Source organism: Epinephelus fuscoguttatus, linkage group LG22, assembly GCF_011397635.1.
Source record: "Epinephelus fuscoguttatus linkage group LG22, E.fuscoguttatus.final_Chr_v1".
NCBI lineage: Eukaryota > Metazoa > Chordata > Actinopteri > Perciformes > Serranidae > Epinephelus > Epinephelus fuscoguttatus.
In genome coordinates this window covers 11,876,536-11,897,442 of record NC_064773.1, presented here as the reverse complement: position 1 = coordinate 11,897,442, position 20,907 = coordinate 11,876,536, and the positions used below count along the sequence as shown (strand labels likewise).

Here is a 20,907-nt window from a genome sequence, read left to right as displayed (position 1 = left end):
ATTTGTGTAAGAATGCATGACTTATTTGCCCCACCTCTCTCCAGCAGACTGTACGTGTCTCCGTCCTCCATCAGGTAGCTGTCTATGGAGATGTTGTCCAGCGACTGCAGAGACGGGCTCTTCTTCATGTTCTTATAGGACACTGAGAAACTGGACTGGGAGCGGTCCCGCATCAAACGACCACTACAACACACACACAGGGCACAGAGTGTGTGAGAGACGGATCATTTCAATCATATCTTTTTGTACAGTGATAAAATTGGGCGACACTGTCCATGCATGCTATTGATTCTGAGTGACTGATTTATGACTGGCTGTCAGTGACACTGATTGTTACGTTTAAAGAGGCCAGACAGAGGAGAAACAGCAGGTCCAGTGCTTTTATTTCATCATGTTTGATTTGTTCTTGTGCCGACACTGAGCAGAGGCCGCTGTGCTCTCAGAGAGCTGACGGGGCTTACTCGACAAATCATGAATTAAATATGTCTTGATTCCTTTGTGTGGTGTTGTTTAAGGTCACGTAGTGTGCTATCTTCCCGAACGCAAGAAACGATCTACAGGAAAATCACAACAGATAAAATTAAAGTGGCTCTCAAAAGACTGAGAACACAAGGCAGACAAAAAAAAAGAAGAGTCATCACAAACGAGGAGCTTCGTCTTTCATCTCTACCACCACCACGAGTCGACAGGTAGACAAAAAACACAGGACTCGTTTAACACGTAACACACAGACGACTCGAGGACCAGCGTGTCATGCACACATGCAAATGCATGCCCACAAGGGGTTCACATACACACGTTTGCACTGATTGGCAATCACCCAGGGATCACAAACACAGACACACTCTCACACTCTCACACTCTCTCTCTCTCACACACACACACACACACACACACACACACAGAGTTCATAAACACACACTCATTAATACAGCTAGTCACAGATCCAGTGCCTTACATGTTGGACATGGAATAAAGGGAGGTGGATCTGCTGGAGTTTGAGGAGCTGAGGAGATCAGAAACCACAGACAAACTTCCTTTCCTTTGTAGAGAGAAGACACACACACACACACACACACACACACACACACACACACACACACCTCACATGGGTCAAAGCAACGCTCAAGAGGTAGAAAAGGAAGTAAAGAAATGACAAAGTGATAAATATGAAGACGGTAGATGAGACAACACACACAGGAAGAAGACATCAGCCTGAGGCCGACCAACACTCATAATGTCAGAGACATGTGTAAAGTCAGAACATTCATACTGGAAAACACTCATGAGGGAGTTCGACACACAGCTCTTGTGTTCAGGAACAGACAGATTAAATTAGAGAGAAAAAGACTCAGTCATTAGATTAATCATCCATAGTGAAGCACAGAGGAGAAATATTCCCATTCAGTTATAAAAAAAAAAACTGGGACAAATGTTTACTAGGAGGACATGTCATCTTTAAAGAGCTGCAACTTATTGTTTAATCTGTTAATTATGGTTTAAATAAAATATTTGAAAAAATTGAAAATTTAGAAAATTTTAGAAAAAGCAAAGGCTGAAACAGTCAATAGGAAATTAAACAGAGATTAAATTTACAATCATTTAAACAGAGGAAAACTGCAAATCACTGCATTAATGATGATGAATTCAGTAAATAGTTTGCATACAAATGTTGTGGACTGATTTTCTGTCAAGGGACTAATTGATTTATTGTTTTAAAGTAGAAAACTAACCATCTGAAAGGTGCTGACAGCAAAAAAATATATATTTTTGAGAGTGATAACACTTCATGTTTATGCAAATATAACTTAAATGCCTATGGGTGCTTTCAGACCTAGAGTTGGCTTGCTTTGGTCCGAATCAATGACTAATAAAGTTGGTTCGTGTTCTCACGGCAGCATTTACAAGCAGACCAGATCAAACGCCTTGTGTGAGAAAGCTGCTCTTGATTGGTCAGAATTTCCATGTGGGAAAAATCCAGGAAGTAAACAAAACGGTGAAGAAGAGTACACTTGCAAGATAAATGTGACACTTTCTAATGTCACAATGGAGGGACAACTACGCAGGTTGATTTTAGCGCTGCTCATCGTGGACTATATTGCTGTCATTGTTCATTTTAGTCAAACCATACAGTTTGAAAACGAGGCGCGGCTCCAACTAGAAAAAAATTCGGAATGTGACTGCAGTTGGTTCAGCTCGAGGTTGGAACACGTTCTCACCACAAACGAATCGCACCAGAGTTCGTTTGTAACCAGACTGAGACCACCTCTTCAAGAAGGTCTCGGTCTGGTTGTTTTGGTGTGCACCCGAGGGCGATTGCTGTGTTCACACCTGCCCAAACGAACTGCACTAAGGGGGCAAACAAACTTGAGTCCGATCAAACCAAATCAAACAGGGCAGGTGTGAAAGCACCCTAAATCTCTTGTTGGGCTTCTGTATAACCGTGTGATATTAATTCAGTACAGTCCTGTCGACACTGATATAAATTAACATCCTTTTTGTGTGATAAGCTGAATACCTGGATATTGACTGAGGCATCTTGGCGGATGCAGCCTTGTCTTTGTCGCTCCAGTCAGACAGGGGGTCACCCATCTGGGTCTGAGAGTCTTGTCCGGCTCCCACATCCTCCCCTCCAGCCAACCCATCCACTAACACCTCGCCTCCTTCATCTGAACTCCGTCTCCCAGAGTTCTTAGCTGAAGTCCTCTCATCCAGTGAGGCTTTGTGATTTGAGTCAGGACGTGGAGTTGGAGTAGAGTTGGGGACGAGAGGGGCGGGACCGTGTGAGGCTCCGCCCTCTGAGCCTTCACCACATAACAGCTGGTCTACAGTGCACGCCCCTTTGGCTGCTCCTCCTTCAGACCCAGATCCAGCTCCTTCACTCCCCTTCTCCACCCCCTCTCCTGCATCGCTCCCGGGCTCCAGAGTTCCTCGGCTCTCTGAGGGGGAAAGCTCGGACCCCAGGGGAGATCTTGAGCCCTCAGGCTGGGGGACGGGCTTCAGGAGCAGGGACACCTCTGCGCTTTTCAGAAGGAGGCCCAGGCAGAGAGTGAAAGGCTGGTGGTCTGCGGAGAGCTGAGAGGGATCTTTGCGATCTTTCTTGGAGCCCATCTCCTCCAGATCCTGCTGTAGTGTCTGCTGCAGGGCTTTGATGCTGCGCTGAAGATGCATGAGGAACACAAACTGCCGGTGGCTCACCTGGACACACACAGACCAAAGTGGTTATTACAACATGTGGTGATGAATTGCTGAATCTGGTCTGAAGTCAGACACAGCAGTGTTTTCTTGCCATTTAGAGGGTGCTAAGGCAGTGTGTCGTTTAAAAAATGTATGATACCAGTATCCTTAAAGTAATACCGACACAGATAGAGAACTTCCTTGGATACCTATGATGTGAACGGACTGGTGTGTAATACAGCCATACTTTCAAATGTTTTAGTGGCATCTCGGCATGTCGAACTGCCAGCTCCATTATATACACTGCACTCGACTTCACCACACCACAGATTATATGGGTTGTAGCTGCTGCTGCGGATGTGTGAGCTCTGCGCTGGGGACAGTTGTGGATGTCTATGAATGAGGCTAACTGTTAGCATTACATGACGAATGTTACGCAACGGTTGTTAACAGGTATAACGACAGTCAAGCAGTTTCTTTGTCGGTGTGAGTTTGTTGGGCCCGCTGAATAGCTCAGCGTTGGATGTTAGCTCCTGCTGCTGCTGTGTTAGCTCATGCTAACCAGGCAGACGTTAAACTGACCGTTCAGAGAGTCTGCTGATATGGTAGAGAGCCAGGACAGTCCAGGATTGATCCCAGAGCAAAAACGATTGAATGCAGGTATCGTTTGACTGGAGACGTGTCAGTACTACTTAGTACTGGGTTAATCCAGTCCATACTTTAAAAGTATCGAGCAGAGATACCTAGCCTTAAATGGCGCATTATTCAAACAGTAAGCACCTACATATACTCCTCATTAAGAGAGTTGCTGTGTGCATTAACGCACGAGAAGCAGCAGAATTTTATCCCTTTGCTCCTTGAGCCTTATTTAGTGTCAAGATTTTATGCGCCATTTAACTGGCAAAAGTGGATCTAGACACGCCCTACATCCACCTGCCCCATGCACTTTAGACCAGTGGTTCCCAGCCAAATTTCTCCTTAGTCATTAGTTCAAGGTCCACACAGATTAATACATTCAGCATCATACTTGTGTCTGGCCATGCAGCTGAGCTAGTTTGCTGTCTCTGTCAGGTAGCTGTCCGTTAGTCACTCACTCTACAACAGAAAATGGCACTTCAAAATAAAATCTCTGTGACAAAAATTCACTGTACTTAAATACAAATTGTCCTTTTTACAAACTAGACATGTTTGCGAGTCACTTGGGGGGCATTCAGTATGGACCAGAGACCCACTTTTGGATTGTGACCTACCATTCGGGAACCACTACTTAAGACCAGATATTATAATTTCCAAAATCTAAGACGATATCTGGTCTCATGTCCTAAATATCAATATTCATATACTGCCCAGCCCTGTTCGTGATTGATCAAGATTCAAATGAAGAGAATACGGCAACTAATGCTGCAAATACCTGCTATTTTCATCATTGATTCATCTGTTAATTTTCCAACAACAATATAAAACAAGTAAAAGTTGCAAATCATCACCTTTAATAGGGTGTAACCACATTAATCCATCTCCATGTTCCGATATATATTCACCAGATAAAGATTAAAGTACTCCGTTTAAGTTTCTCTCAACATAATGTGCAGTATTAAAACTGTAAGAATGAAAAACTTACCTGAGCACTTAAATGCTTCTGCACTTGCACCAGTACATGCACATCTGCATCTTTACTAGATGATGACAAAGACGAGGAGGAGGAAGGCAGACTGTCCAATGAGAGGGGTTTATGGAGTCCGTTACTGGGAGGCAGTGTTGCATTGTGTGCTGACGTCGATACGCCATCAGCACTGTAAAACTCCTTTAATAATCGTTTCCTCTGCAGACGTGCGACAGCCTCTCCAGATGTGCTCCTGGACAAACCTGATCCAGCACCGCTTCTGAGCTTCTCCTGGTGCAGGACAATCTTGGCGGGCTGACATGCCCACACAGTGAGTGGGAACGAGTCCACAAAGGGCTGTGGCCGCCCTTTGCCTCCACGGGTGCCTTCATAGTCCACCCAGAACTGTGCAAAGTGTAATGCCCAAAAGTCTGTGGCGGCCGGCATCTTGAGGGCGTCCGTGCCCAACGTCGGCACCACCAGGCCCTTGTAGATGTCGTGGAGCTTGGTGTCTTGTTCGTGAGCGTGGCGCTGGAAGACGGGATGGAGGAGGGGTAATGAGGAGGAGGAGCGAGGGAACGAGGAGAAACGGGGGGAGAAGAAGGGTTCCTCCTCAAAGGCCTGCAGCACGGCTTCGAGGTGGGAGCGGGTGCAGTTAGCTGGGTGCCTGGTGTTTGTGGCAACCATTTCGGAGGTCTGCACTGAGATGGAGCGAGGCAGATCAGCGGGACAGGAGGCGTCCCGATCCGTGGGAATCACCAGCTAATGGAGAGGACAAAGACATAAACTTAGTACAAGTACCACACTTTAAGGGACAATTCACCCAAAAAAAAAGGAAAAAAAAAGAAAAAAAAAGTGTCCACCTTACCTTGAGCATGAGGCCATCGACCTTGATGTCAACATGCTCTTCGGGTTTCTGCGAGTCGCTGAGCTTGTAGATCTCCATGAACTGCTCCAGACTCTGCCTGAGGTCGAGGGCGAAAAGGTTGATCCACACCAGGCTGCGAGGATCCAGAACCAGCTGCAGGGCGTTCAGCTGGGCATACAGGTTAGGACATGGGACTAGAAGATTGGGAGGAAGCGGGGAAGGTAAGGTGTTACAGTGGTTACTTCTTTTTTATATCTGGTATTTATTCAATCTCTCTGTCAAATTCTGTGCCGCCTAATTTGAAACAATGTTCGAGATGTCATGGCTGAGATGACAAAGAGTCACAGAAATTATCAATGGTCTTGACAGAGTCATTTGTCCTGCAAATAAATGATGATTGTAACCTTTCCCACTAAAGACAAAAGCCAGATGTTGGTGGGTTTTTTGTCTAGTGGGCTGCACAGAACGGGGAGGAATGACACATCAGAGAAATCACAAAGAGAGGAGACATGACAAAGAACAATTTCCACTTTCTTGCCAAAAACAGAAAAACCTCTGTGTTCGTTCAATGTTTTACTAGTAGGGTGAATTTGTGAGAAATCCATAACATGAATTAATTGGGTGATTCCTCATTCAGAACACTGGGCGTAATTCAGAAAATCAATGCCTTCTCAGCTGCACAGCATTCATTGACTTCCCCACATCTGAACAAATGGGCTGGAGGAGAGATAAAAAAATAAGTCGCAGCCAGAACAGAACGCCTGGTGTATAAAAACAGCTCATGACCTACTAATAAAGATTAATGTTTCTAAAATGAGATGCTAAAACAGAAATCTTACTAGGGTAGTCTTTTCCATCGGGGAAGTAGTACTCTGTAAACTCGACATGAATAGCTGGCATCTCTGGGGGAAGGTACAAAGACTTCTTATTGCAGGAGATCATGGTCTTGGGGCTGGAGCGACGCTGGTCTGCTGTTGACACCTGCAGTACATAAAAAAGACAGAGAATATTACTCAGTTAGCAGTGAAGATGAGTGATTCTATACATGGAGACTTGTGAGCCAGAGTGTGTGTGTCCAGTGACCTGGTAGATGCTGAAGTCAGCCATCCTGAGAACAACAGAGCTGGACATGAGCTGCGTCTTGGGGCTTTGAGGGGGAGGAGGACTGAAGGAAGCGCTGGAAGAGGTGTTAATCTTACCTGGAGAGGACAACAGATAGACGGAAGGATAGAGAGGAGAGGGGGAAAGATGTAAACAGAGTGACGAAGAGGGAGACAAACAGAGCGACCACTCAGTTCTCCAATGAGAAATCCTTGAGCCTTTTAAAAAGGTGTGTATCACCGCACCCAGCTGTGCGCACACACACCGTGGTACCTGGCTCTAGGCACCAGCAGCACTGGGCCGTGGGCTGTGTGTGTGGGCTCCACTCTAGGAGTCCTCCATCTGCCTCCCTAAGCCCTACTCCTCCTCCTGTTCTCTCCTGACTTCCTAGAGGCCCATACACATCGTCCCTAAGGGACACTAGAGGACAGAAAACCCACAGGGATGATGTGCTGTGTGTGTGTGGCAGGAGATACGATAAAAATGCACACCCTGAACAAGATGATCACACTTAACAGCATTTAACATGTGTCTAAGTGTGTGTGTTTACCGTGTGGTGGGGAGCTGTGTGCAGGGGGCGGACCGTGCTGGTCTCGGACTGCGCCCTTCAGCATCTCCACGTTGGACTTGAACTCGTCGAGCAGATTTCGTGCCCAGCCCTCTCTGGTCTTGGTGGCCTCGCTGTAGTGCATCCAGTGGACACAACTGTCACCTGGAGAGGTCAAAGAAGAAAATTGGTACAGGAAGTTGTATGACCATCATTTGTTTGACGGGAACATCATGCAATTCTTCTCCATTTCCATCTGTCTTTTAATTTCCATGTACATACTTGTTTTTTGTTTATTTATTATAACTGTTTTTTAGCCGTAACCAGCAGCTCTATGCAGTAAGCCACTCTGTCGGTTGGCCCTTTGGCAGCCACACTTTTTGCCCTAGAAGGCTGAAATTTGGCATGGAGGTCAAGTGTGTGTGAAGGTGTATTAGCATTCAAAAAGGTGCTTTTCGAAACAGAGTTACAAAGTGCTTTACTTGTCAATAATTAAAACAGACAAGACATGAAAACAACAACTCCAAAAGAAATGATAGAACACTTTAGTGTGTAAAGATGGAGGAAATAAAAGACAGTTGAAATGAACTACTTGAACAAGTAAAATCAGGAAAGGCTCTCCGATAAAAGTATGTTTTAAGAAGGGACTTAAAAGACATCACTGACACTAACATCTATTCTAAAATGTACTGGGAGCCAGCGTAAAGAGGCTACAACTTCTAAACAGATTTACGAAACATGACGAAACACACACGGACAGACAGACAGACACAGACGTACACACACCATTTTGCAACAAACCCTTTAAGTAGTCATGAACCGGTTGTTGTAGGGAGGCCTCATTGCACTAGTGACAAGTGTCTCTGAGGTTTTGTGTGTATGTGTGTGTGAATGCATGCACATAGGTGGTTGCAACTATTGCGAATTTGCGCTTTCATAATTATCCACTGACGCAATTGCTTTAAAAACCCACAGAAAGGCGAGGCTTCACTACAGTGTTTGTACACTGCCTTGGTCTATCTACTACTTAAGAAAACTGGCACAAGTACCAGGTGTTGAAGATGAAGGGACACCCAAATGGGCATTATTTTAACAATATGGGGGAAAAAGCAAAAACAAAGGAATAAAGGGAGACAGAAGCCGAGAACAGACGACACCAGAGATGAAAATAGGACCACGCTCATTAAAATAGGAAGTGGGGGAGTTATGAGATGCCAAACAAGCTGCTGCTCTAAATCTGTTTGATGGGACACAACAGCAATAAAACTCACAGATGGACTGCGGTGGTTTTATAGTGAGGATGCGGGAAGAATCACAAAGTAGTGAATATGTAAACGTGTCTTCATGGTAAAGTAGGATTGGTGTCACTGCAGGATTCATACCTGCTCTGTGGAAAGGGTAGTAGTCCAGAGTGATGGAGCTGAAGGAGAGCTGCATGGCTCCACCCGTTACCCTCTTATTGATCACTGCACAGAGGAAAGAAAGCAAATAGTCAGTTTTTTAACTAGTCTCTAAAGAAAATTAGTTAAGATAAAGACAACTGTGTGCTTTCGAGGTATAACATTGTTTACATCTGTTCATATGCTACCTTTGTCCTTAGCATGGATGTCATCACAGATGTGCAGGTCCAGGTGTGTGATCTGGAGGTGGTGGGACGTCTCACATACGTCGTAGGCGCTGAACAGCTTCGCCATGGTTGCACTCTGGTCAGCTGCTGTGGACGCCTGCTGGGTGCGCACCTGTTGAGCCGAGGGCGGCGCTGACGACACCTGTTGAACACAGATGCACACGCACTTGTTGATGTTTGAGATGGTGGTGTTTGTATTTTTAAGTTTGTTGCTGGGTTAATGTTAATTTTTTTTTGTTAGTTTTCGTGTTAATTTTTCACCCATTGGTTTAATCCACAGCTGAATCATGCAATACTCTCATCTTCCAGCAGATGGCGCATTAGCCCAATCTATAGAAACCACACTGACTGCTGTACATGTGGTGCTACCTGGATAGGTGTGAATTCGTGTGGGCGATTAATGTATGTACATTTTGTAAGTGTTTGCATCAACGAAGCAAAAACTAGGACAGACTGAGAGGCGTCAACAGAGAGAGACAAAGATGGTGTAGGCAGATAGACGCCATATGGCATCAGGGGGAGAGACACACAGAGGGGCAGACATGATTTCCATGGACACAAGGACAAACTATCAGACCATGACATGGCTTATCCACAGAGGGTGGAATTAGGACATGGACCGGGAGAGGGAAAGGGAGAGGGAGGGGGAATGTTGGAAAAAGTGAAAAGGGAAAGAGAGACAGAGGGAGAGAAAGTGACATGATGTGAAATTTGTCCTCTAGATGTGGAGTCACTTGTGTGTGCACCTGGTCCTCTGTGGCCATGCTCTTCCTCTGCTGGGCAGACTTCTCCATGGCCTCGCTGAGAGACTTGGCATACTGCACCATGGCTTTGAGCTGGGAGTCGGTCAGCACCCAGAGCAGGTCGTCCAGGATCAGAATCAGCTTGGAGGCCACCACGTTACAGTCCTTAATCTGCATCAGGTAGAGCCAGTGGTATAAACATGCATTATGCAGGTGGAGGTAGCCTGAGAGCTGCCATTACAGTAACCTAACACTCAAAGGGGAATTCTCTTATTGTGTGCAGGGTATTATTTGTTTATAACCGGTTGGCATGAACCAAATATCCTGGAACTGCTTTTTCCTGGCTCTAAATAGTTCCAGTTCAACACTTGAGCACACGTCCTTCATCAGGTCAATCACAAACAGAAAATCCCTTCTTACAATATAAACTAAAGCTGCACTGACAGCATATCTGTGCCTTGTGATGAATGCTTTATTCAGCAGTTCTGTAAAAGCCTGAAGAAACAAACGGGGTTAATTACTTCCACAGAGCTCACACAAGAAGTCTTTGTGCGCTTTATGCTGCATTATATTACATCTCTGCATCTCCAAAACAGACATTAGTAGTGTTTTTTGTTTAAATGCACACTAGTGGTTTGATTAATCGCTGCTGTTGGCCCTGCAGCCTGTGAGACCACACAGAGGGATTACTGCTCACAGCAGAAAAGAGGATGTCGCTTACTGCAGTCTGGGTTTTCCTCAAGCCTGCACCATCAAATTTCATAACCTGAATGAATCTGAAAGCAATGTGTGAGGACAGCTTTGGGGCTTACAGTAATTTCAAGACTTGAAAGGGGATTTCAGGAGGCTAAAATATCAAGTATAATCTGCATAAAACAAGAATGGGAAAGGTGAGACTAACAGTTGCATTCCAGAGAAAGAATTTCAATGAAAGACATCAAGCTCAACCTCATGGAGAGTGTTTGACAGGAAGAGTGTGAATGGATATTTTATTACACCTGCTCAGAAGTATCATCACTCTGCTCTTCCAGCTGCTGGAGGAACTGTGGCTCCCAGGAAAGACAACCACTACCACTTGTTTTGGGCCGGTTACTTTTTGGCGTAAGATTTACACAGAAATAGTGACGATACTTTGGATTGGAATTACCTTAAATTTACTTTTACATCTACAAATAATAACACAAAACATTTATTTGGAATATAAGTGTAGCTGCTGGAAAAAGAAATAACAATTAGTACGTTTTCTTAAGTGTATAATCCCCTGAAACTAACAATCTTTGTGTTTTTGTTACCTTAGAATGAGCCGCTTATATCTACATAGGGAGCAGGTCCTCATTTACAGAGACCGCCATGTTTCTACTGTAGCCCAGAATGGACAAACCAAACCCTGACTCTCGATAGGGCCATCTGCATTTTCATGTCGGCCATCGTAGTAAGCAGGCTCTCTGCGACGAGCTAAATAGCAACAGAAAACCTTTTATTTTTGACATAAAACTGCTTTATTCAGTGTGGGTTTTTTTTACTGGTTTGTATCACCAGGTTTATTTGTTTTGGAGACGAAGAGACCTCTGCGGATAATTCGGCTCCCAATGAAAACCCTCTGAACGATGAACACTGAAGAAATACTAAGAGAAGTTTTAGCTGGTTGCAATCTGCAGTCCTCACCACTAGATGTCACTATATCCTACACACCGCTCCTTTAAGCCAGACTCCCATTTGTAAAGAGCTGGTATCTTTGTAGTGGAAAGAATTACCTTCTCAATAAGGCTGCAGAAAATTAAATTTGAGGAAATTTGGAAGAAGTGGGACATGTATATTCCCCGGAAACACCTTTTTTTTTTGTTTAATTTTTTTCTATAATTATATTGTAAAAAGCTGAAAAGATGCATCTCTCTGTAAAAGTACCGAACCAAAGCTGACTGTGTGACCTGCTGCTGTTAAGTGATACCAAATAAAGTGACAAAAATAAAGGGTGTGTGTGTGTGTGTGTGTGTGTGTGTGTGTGTGTGTGTGTGTGTGTGTGTTTATGGCTGACCCGTCTCTTGAGAGTGACTCGGATCTTGGACTGATTGGTGATGAGGCGAATAGGGGCGCTCAGCATCTCATGCTCGGCGCTCTGGATAGCGTCAGCCTCGATTCGGATCATCTGCCAGCTGATCTCCTTGAAAGTCAGGATCTGAACCAAGCAGGGATGGCAGAGCGATAAATAAAAACCTGGCCAAACCTTCCGGGTGTGAAACATCTTAGAAGAATAAAAAGAATAGAGAAGCACAGACCTCTCCCCTCTGGGGGTCCTGGATGCGGGTGAATCGCAGGTCACTGATGCTCCAGCTGGTGTTGACGCTGTAAACCTGCAGCTGGGAGAGCTCAAAGGAGGCGTTAAAGGCCTTGGCACTGATCCTGATGACGATGGAGTTGATGGACAGCGACATGCCTTCTACCACCTTCTCAGCAAAGCCGTATTCACTACATCGGGTGACAGACAGGTGGACAAAGATGGAGAGACAAATAGGTTAACAAGGTGATAGGTAGTGCCTAGCAACAGGGTGCAATACATTATCACTGGTCTGTACTGGGAGCAGACTTGGAACATAATTACAAGTTCAAATACTTAAGAAATGACACTGAACCTAAAGTACAAGGACACCGTGGTTAGTGGAGTCAGTGGTTTTCACATTTTTTGTTATGTCCACTTTTGCAAAATCAAACAAAAAATCATGCAGAACATAAACCTTACGTTTCAGATTCACACAGACAAAAGACACAACCACAGTGCTAACCTTTGTCCTGATGCTGTTGCTATGGGAGACGGGCCATTCGGGGGGCGGGGCTCATCACAGGTACTCATCTCCATCACCACTTTATCCAGGGTCTGCAAGCAAGTCACAAGCTTAACTTTACCACCGACAACCAACATCTTCATTAAAAAAACCCCCACTGAACTAAAAGTGAAACTTGTCGATGCTCTCTTCAAAGCTAGACTCCTTTGACAGAAATGGTCTACCGCTGCCTTGTTCAGTTAGATTGGGACTTTGGTGGATCTGAACTAACCCTTCAAAACACAAAAGACACACAATGACACCAACTAACAGATCAAGGCAGCTGTAGACCAGTAGCTTGTTGCAGCCTGCTTAGCCCTTTATCACTGCGGTTATGGAAGCCACCTACATATTGTTCACTTACACACAAGTAGCAGCCTGTGTAGCAGGAAACAACACCTTGAAACTCTATGAATTATGCCGTTTCCATTTGCAGACTAATAAAACTCTTGACACGACCAGCCTTTTATCTCTGTTCGTATCACCTTCAGGCAGTAGCCACTCTCCCTTTTCACACTGTTGTATAATATTTCCTTGCTATTGTTGGTGGTGTGATAACATTGTGTTCTACGGCACAGTGACTAATGGCAGATTCAGCTAAGTGCTAATGTGCTGCCTTTTCATACAATGCCCTTGCCGTGGCTGTTATTATCGTGCTAAATAGATGATAAACAGTGTTGTGATAGTTCTGTGTTGCCTTGGTATGTTGTAAGATCTCAACCCTCGACTGCACACATTTTGATGGTACATGCTGAAAATTATTCAACATCATCCATTTTTCTGTCAAAATGTGTTAAAAGAAGTAAAATTCAATAGGAATAAAAATATTATTGCATTTACCGCTAGCTTTCATGCACCGAGTTTCATGCAGATCGGTCAAACTTCCTAGGAAGAGATCGATTTTAAGTGTTTTTCAAAAATTCAAAATGGTGGAAAATCTATATAAGCGGAAGTTGTGGGTTCTTGAGGCAAATTTCTTCCTCATGAGGAGAGGCATCTCTGTGCAAAGTTTCATGTCTCTACGACATGCAGGGCATGAGATATGCTCATTCAAAGTTTGCAATTCCAATCAGTTGCTATAGCGCCCCCCTTTGGCCAATTGATGTAATATTGCTTCATTCGCATCCTCCCATGACCCTCTACCACTGTGCCAAATTTCACATGGATTGACCAAGTCAGTGAGGAGAAAAACGTGAAACAGACACACCCACTGACAGACAGAGTTTTCGTCATTATATAGTAAGATTACATTCAAACACACTGTTAGCAAAGTCTCCTTCAAGAAGTACTCCTTATCGCACAACATTGCCCCGAGGCAACGAAAAGAAAAACTGAATTTCTGAACATGTAAAATTTCAACTTCATACACACACATACACATGTGTCAGAAAATGATGTCCCACCTACAAATCATGCTTGATAGTGATTCCCACATCTTATTGGACTGAAATTTGATACTTTTTAAAACACTCTGATTGGTTCATTTAAGTTCACATGTACTGGGCATGGGGCTTAAAAAAAAGTAACTGTTGCCCAAGGGCTACACTGTTCTGTGGAGGGTTAAGTTACACATTAATAAAAACAGCGGGCCAAACGTTGCGAAACACCATGGACTGGAAGTATATATATACGAGGCTTGAGGAAACACAGAGTATCCAGGTTGTGGAGACGAGTGTTGAAAAATGGAGCATATGTTCCTGCTGTTGTCGTTGGTTTCCAGCAGCCTGTGCATTGGGAGCAACAGTCACCTGGGGACTGGGACCAGCATGGCAGTCTGCCAACCTGACACCTGCACCATGCTCAGTGAGGTGGCAGCCATGAGGGAGAAGCTGGCAGCCATGACACACACACAGAGCACGCTCGAACAGAACCTCAGCACCATGATGCAGAAAATGTCCACCGTTGGAGCCGAACTGCAGTCCTACAAAAGCCAGGTCGAGGAGCTCCAGAGGGCAAACCAAGATCAGGCCGAGCAGCTGAAGGCACTGGCAGCAGTTACATTTGCAAACACGTCGAGGGTGGCTTTCTCCGTTGCTTTGGGAAACTCAGTTGGTCCGTTTCAAGAGAACATGCCACTAAAATATCAAAAAATCATCTCCAACATCGGCAGTGGCTACAACCCTGCCACTGGTATCTTCACCGCCAGGGTCAGAGGAGTGTACTACTTCAGGTACACCATGTACAACAACAATGCCGGTGAGCCCAACTCGGTGTTGGCCCTCATGATGAACAGCCAGCCAATGGTGTTTACCTGGGACACTACAGGGAGCGATAACAACGACAGTGCATCCAATGCGGTAGTGCTGCAGCTTGATGCCGGAGACAGTGTGTACGTAAGGCTCTGGGCAAAAAGACAGGTCTATGACGACGGCGGTAACTACAACACCTTCAGCGGATTCCTGCTCTTCACCGTGTGATGAACCAAAGCGTGCCTGTGTCGTTTCAACATGTGGGGGGACACTGGAGGTTTGGGGTATAGGTGAACTCTGCAGGAGGGCAAGTGGTTAATCTGTCCTTTTACATTGTAAAACAAAAGGTTTTTTTTGTTAATTTCTTGTGATTGTTTGTAAGATTCGCTGACAAAATATGACAGCAAATGTAGAAACAAACCCTTATCAAGACTTTTGCATTGTTGTAGTGAGTGAAACTTACCAAAGAGATCGGGTGGGTCTTTAACTTTGTCCATGGTATCTGTAAATGAAAACAGAACAGTGACTTAGCTTTTCAGCCTCACAGTACTAAAATGTTCTCTGTCAGTGTTTTCCTATTCTATATGTGACGTTTTTGGATTAATATTACTGCTACAATAATGTTCATGTTGCTTTTTACTGCTGGAGAAGTTGATTGTAACCCCTTCATATGCTGTTGGGTAGTTTAATCGACAGGAGTAAATCATATTCTAAAAGATCATCATGTTTGTAGCATTGCTGTTGTGTAAAATCGGAGTGTTGTAGTACTAAAGATCAGCCTCAAGACTACTTTCTGAAGGTATCATCTCAGACTCAACCACATTTTTATTTGGCCTTGCCTTGGTCTCAGATTAAAAAGGACTCAGGATTGTATTTTAGGATCTGTCAGGACCACAACTGTGCAAAACGGAGCGTTGAATAAAGATGATTTCAGCTGCTTAGTGTTTGTTTGCTGATATAAAAAATAAAATTCCCCTCTGCAATGCTTTATTTCTTATGGTACATTTACACACACACACACACACACACACACACACACACACACGTATATGTATATGGCAATAAAAGAGATGAATCAGGAGGAATCTGTGTTTGTTTTATGTGGGTGTTTTATGGGAATGTTTTATTTCATTTTGAGGTAGGCATATAGTTTTTATGTTCCACATTTTATCCAAAGTGTGTCACACAGTGTGGGACTCGCACTGGTTTGGTCTCAAATCCTCAAAGTCCCCGTCTTGTCTCGGTGTGGATACAATCTGGTCTTGGTCATGACTCTATTTAGATGGTCTTGACTACAACACAATGAAAACCACGCCCTGTTTCAACTTTGTGACGATGCATTTTACAGCTGATCCAAGAAGGTTTTTAAATTGTTTATTTAGCCTAAGAAGAAGGACTTTCTCAACACTTAAAGGAACATTTCATCCTCAAGTTTATACCACACACTCAACATCAACACATCTGTAGATGCATGGTTCAAAACTAATCTGAAAAGGAACTGAAGGTGTCAGACAAATGCAAATGCAAATTCCCTGTGAGATGGAGCGGAGCAGCAGAAATATTATGTGACATAAAGGGGAAAATATTCTAGTACAATTACCTCTAGCTAATCATTGCCATGTATTCTGGGAGTGTCTGCTGATTAGGCCGGTCCGAGCAGACCTTCATAAAGCATTAAAAAGCATACTTAACACTGATCTGCCCTTGTAATTTTCCACATTATTTTTTAGGATGTATATTTCACTACTGTATAGCAAACATGTGGCCTTTCAGTCCTCCCAAAATGCTAAATTATATCACCATTCAATGGGATGTACAAATCAAATTAAATACCACAGAATTAAATCAAGTCAAAACAGCAGGAAAGGTAGCTCAGAGATGAAGGAAGGGAAAAAAAAGAAATCAATGAGTCTAGACTGACTGGCAGCTCGTTCCATTCAGCTCCGGAGCCCCATTAATCCTCCACATGCGGCCTCTTGATTCAAGTCCGTGTCAAATTATATAGCAAAAAAAAAAAAAAAAAAAAAAAAAAAAAGATTAAATGCTCGTGTTCACTTGCAGTTCTCTCCACGGAGCGGCTCCTTCTTTGAGACGTCATAAATCAAGAATCAAGGATTTGCGTCTCTAATTGAATTAGAGACACATTTTCTCCGACTCGGTCGTAGAAATTCTGAGAGGTGCCAGCAGGGGGTGTTAGCTCAGGCCTGTCACTTTGAGCCATCAGAGCAGAATCATGAATTGCAGTTTGTACTAGTGTACATATTTATGAGTCTTCAATAAAGCAACTTTTATTTCCTTTTAACTAGTGTGTGACAGGCTTTTAAAATGAAAGCTTGTCTGTAACAGGAAGACACGAAGAAGAGAAGCGGATCTAATGAGTGAGGAAGTGAGATATACATCTGTATTTTTTTTCTGAGTAAACACAACAATGCACCGAGCCAGGCAGCTCCACTGTTCACTGAGAAATCTGATGCTCAACACACACACACTGAATGATGTGGGTGTTATAGTTGCAACACTTGCATTAGTATTACACACAGTGACACAGCAAACACAGTGCAGTATACCAGAGGCTACATCTTTTAAGCCAGCAGACCATTTAAGCGAAAGACAGTAAAGAAAGGGTAGTGACCAAACAAAATTAAAATTCAAACATGAAATGTGTGCTAAGAAAGAGAAGGGAAGAATGGAGAGAAGTAATTAGCTGGAGGTGGAAAAGCGGAGGTGGAAAGTGGACCTTGGACTGAATGAAAGTCCAGTCATGATGGAAATGACTGCAAGTGGCTCCATTCACTGTTTCCAGGGTGTGTCAGAGTCTGCTGTTATACATGGCACTTGGCTGACCATCATGACCACATCGGGGGCATCAGACAGCTCAAGCACAGTGTGTGTGTGCGTGTAGTGTGAAGACTCACTGGACGTGTACAAGATAGGTGTTAATAGGTCTCTACACTGTGTCTTAATTAAAGCATCAGGCTGTCTGCGTATATACAGAGGATTATTAAGCAGTTTTTAAGCTTCTATTAATTTAGGCCTGAAAAGAAAATGTGTAAATCAGTTTTGTACATTATTTTAAAGACAATTTAGTGTAATAAATCATATGTTTGAACTTTGGTTTTAACAACACCCTGTGAGCAATAAAGCTTTAAAGGTCCAGAGTGTATTTTAAAGGGAATATAATATTCATACTATGTTTTCATTATTTTATAATCATCTGACATGAAGAACTGTTGTGTTTTTGTTACCTTGGAATGAGCCTTTTATATCTACATACAAAGCGGGTCCTCTTCCACAGAGTCCGCAATGTCATTTCTATGGTAGCCCACAGCGGACAAGCCAAACATTGGCTCTAGATAGGGACATTCACATTTCCGTGTTGGCCACCGTAGTTCTCCTGCATGCGTGGCAAACAGCAGAAGTTTCAGTTTCCGCTTAGTGCCACTAAATCCTACACACTGGACCTTCACAGCAAAAGTTCAGCATTTTGGGAAACACACTTACCTGCTTTAAAGCAGAGAGCTAGATAAGAAGGTTGATACCTCATATTAAGGTGCAGCATGTAGCCATTTAGCTTAGCTTAGCATAAAAACTGGAAACAGGCAAGGCTATTCAAAAAGGCTGCTATTGGTGCCAGATGAATCATCCACCTTGTTTTACCATAGCACGCCAGCTATTGAGCCTTTCGGCAAGTGCAGATCAGAATGCACTTGCGCATGTGTTGTACCCCAATGTTATAATGCAATATGACGCTGTGACTTCTCCTCTTTTTAACCTCCTTAGCCTGGCTTTGTCTGAAAATAATCCCCTTACCAGCACCTCCAACGTTAACAAATTAACACGCCATATCTTGTTTGTTTAATCCATCAAACAACTGAAGAGTAAAAACAACTATTCGCCGTTTTACAGAGGGTTACGTGCCAGACTACTTCTTGGCTCTGAGCAGAGTTGCCAGGCAACTGGGGAAGGAAGTGACTGTGAGTGGCCAAGAAATAGTCAGGCACATAGCTACCTGTAAAAATATGTGTTGTTTCTAGCTCTCAATTCCATTTTCAGAATATGGACACCTCATGAACCACAGGTTGCTTTACTGGGAGTTTACTGGGAACTGGAAACAGAAATCACTTACATATCCTTTGGATTCTCCCAGTGACTCACTGACTGGTTAAAACCCAACATTGCAGTCATGGGTAGAGCACTTGTGGTTACTCCATAATATACATGGAATACTACGTTGCTTGAGGCCCTGCTGTCAGTCATGATATGAAGATATGTTTCCTCCTGTTTCCAGTCTTTATGCTAAGCTAAGCTATCCAGCTGCTGGCTATAGCTTTGTATTTAATGTACAGACATGAGAGTGATATGCATACTCTCATCTATCTGCCAAAGAGTAAATAAAAAGCATACTTCCCTAACTGTCCAACTATCCTTTTAAAATCTAACGAGACAGTGTCCCTCACCCTGATGGCGGCTTTGTTGCACTCCACACGGTTGATGGCCAGCCAGGTGGGCAAGTCCAGCAGGCTCTGCAGAACCTCCTCATCCAGCTCCAGGTTGGTCAGCTGGCCCTCCCCCTTCAGCGTGCTCAGGTTGATCTTGTCTGGCGACAAGTTCTTAGCAAACCTATGAGACACAGATGAGAAGAAGTGCAGCTTTGAGTTTGAGCCTGGGAATATTTATAGAAACAAGTTTTTGGCAAAGCGACGGGCCGGCCAAACAAACCCCAACTGTGATGGGCACAGAGGGGTGCCTGTCCAATGCGACACACACACAGCATCGTTTTTCAAAATGTGTGGTTTTAAAAATAGTTTGTCATGGATATCAGGCAATAACCATCAATTTTAGAGGGAATTATACTTAAGAAAAAAAACACAACTTTATAATAGCATAGTCAAACATAAGCCTATAATTTAGAGTTATACATTGCTGTTGAAGTCATCTATGAGACAATTAACCCAGATACAAGTATGGAAATAAATACTCTATAAAGGCTGTTTTTCACTCAATTCAAACTTTGTTGTTAACTGTAATTGTTTGCTTTGTTTGCATAGTTACCGCTTCATCTGATTATGATGGAGGAAGAGAGACTTAAGGTATAGTGTGTTTGAGTTTTAATATTGAATAAAAACCCCTCCCAAATGTACAAGGATTAAGACAGAAAGAAAGAGAGCAGACAGGATCGTACAGTGGTGAGATAAAGACCTTACTCTGACACTATATTATACATCGGCACTCGGGATAATTGCGGTTTGTGAGATCCATGTTGGATGGTGTTCACAGCAAGGACAAAGTGTACTCAAGCCTCACACTGCATTGGATGATAAGGTGCCAACAATCACCTTTAATTAAAAGGTATGAGCCAACATTGATATTTATAACCTCAGTGTCTTGCTCAGTAAAGCACCGTGTGTATATATATCGTCTCTGTATGCTGTAGTGATTCTGTGAGTTCAGTCTATTTGCTCTTTAGCTAAGTAAACAGCTCTGAACACACAAACTTAGTGTCCATGACCTGAGTGTTTTCTGCCTTTGCTCACAGTTTGATTATTGGTTAATAGTTAGCAGAGGGGCCAGATACTAAATGGATATTGACCTGTGCATCTCCACGGACCAATCTGGGATAGTATTGATTACACATTCTCTGTCTGTCACGAGCAACGCGCCTTCACCCTGTGGCATGCAGAGGTGCACAATACTGTCTGTACATCCGAGGGCTGACCTGAATGCTTCAAAGCTTCGATCGTTGCCATGGTAATCAACGTCCAAATCAGTATTCGAATGCTCCAATAGATAGCTAGACAGCAGATAGATAGATAGCAGTAAGTCTTCCTATTTGAGAAGCTGGAACCATGAAATGTTTTTTGCATTAAAAATGACTTACACGATTAAAAATTAAGTGGCCAATTACTTTTTTAATCAATCGACTTGTCATTTCAGCTGCACCTGTATATTTTCATATGGTTTGTGCACAAAAATCTTAATTTATGAAGTAAGTCAAATAATTTTAGTGGAGTAAAAAGTACAGTATGTCCATCTGAATTGTAGCAGACTTGTTGTAGGAAATGACAAGATTAAAATACTCAAGCAAAGTAAAAGTACCTCATATTTGTACTTTACTACAAATATAAATATATTATGATAACATTAATCATTATGCATTAACATCGATTGTAATAAGCTGGGACAAATTGACCACACACAACAGGCTAACTGATTAAAAAAAAAAAAAAAAAAAA

General features: G+C 43.3%; 2 protein-coding genes across 5 annotated transcripts in view; one reads left to right on the top strand and one right to left on the bottom strand.

The window, feature by feature from the left end:
* Nucleotides 1-20,907, bottom strand: part of uhrf1bp1l (UHRF1 binding protein 1-like) — a 49,030-nt gene that overhangs the window by 13,044 nt on the left and 15,079 nt on the right. For 2 of the 4 annotated variants that reach the window (XM_049566513.1, XM_049566514.1), the window contains exons 2-17: nucleotides 19,132-19,294; nucleotides 15,138-15,176; nucleotides 12,447-12,538; nucleotides 11,943-12,132; nucleotides 11,702-11,842; nucleotides 9,670-9,837; nucleotides 8,885-9,065; nucleotides 8,679-8,762; nucleotides 7,300-7,461; nucleotides 6,732-6,847; nucleotides 6,488-6,629; nucleotides 5,649-5,842; nucleotides 4,799-5,542; nucleotides 2,519-3,198; nucleotides 959-1,042; nucleotides 35-183 (exon numbers count right to left, since the gene is read on the bottom strand). In XM_049566513.1, coding sequence (XP_049422470.1) covers nucleotides 35-183; nucleotides 959-1,042; nucleotides 2,519-3,198; nucleotides 4,799-5,542; nucleotides 5,649-5,842; nucleotides 6,488-6,629; nucleotides 6,732-6,847; nucleotides 7,300-7,461; nucleotides 8,679-8,762; nucleotides 8,885-9,065; nucleotides 9,670-9,837; nucleotides 11,702-11,842; nucleotides 11,943-12,132; nucleotides 12,447-12,538; nucleotides 15,138-15,176; nucleotides 19,132-19,294 — 3,329 coding nt within the window. The remainder of the gene's footprint in view (nucleotides 1-34; nucleotides 184-958; nucleotides 1,043-2,518; nucleotides 3,199-4,798; nucleotides 5,543-5,648; nucleotides 5,843-6,487; nucleotides 6,630-6,731; nucleotides 6,848-7,299; nucleotides 7,462-8,678; nucleotides 8,763-8,884; nucleotides 9,066-9,669; nucleotides 9,838-11,701; nucleotides 11,843-11,942; nucleotides 12,133-12,446; nucleotides 12,539-15,137; nucleotides 15,177-19,131; nucleotides 19,295-20,907) is intronic. The other 2 variants (XM_049566515.1, XM_049566516.1) reach the window with 1 other exon arrangement.
* Nucleotides 14,107-15,775, top strand: LOC125882710 (complement C1q-like protein 2). The gene has a single exon (XM_049566545.1). It carries the CDS (start codon nucleotides 14,168-14,170, stop codon nucleotides 14,900-14,902), a length of 735 nt encoding a protein of 244 aa, XP_049422502.1. The 5' UTR covers nucleotides 14,107-14,167; the 3' UTR covers nucleotides 14,903-15,775.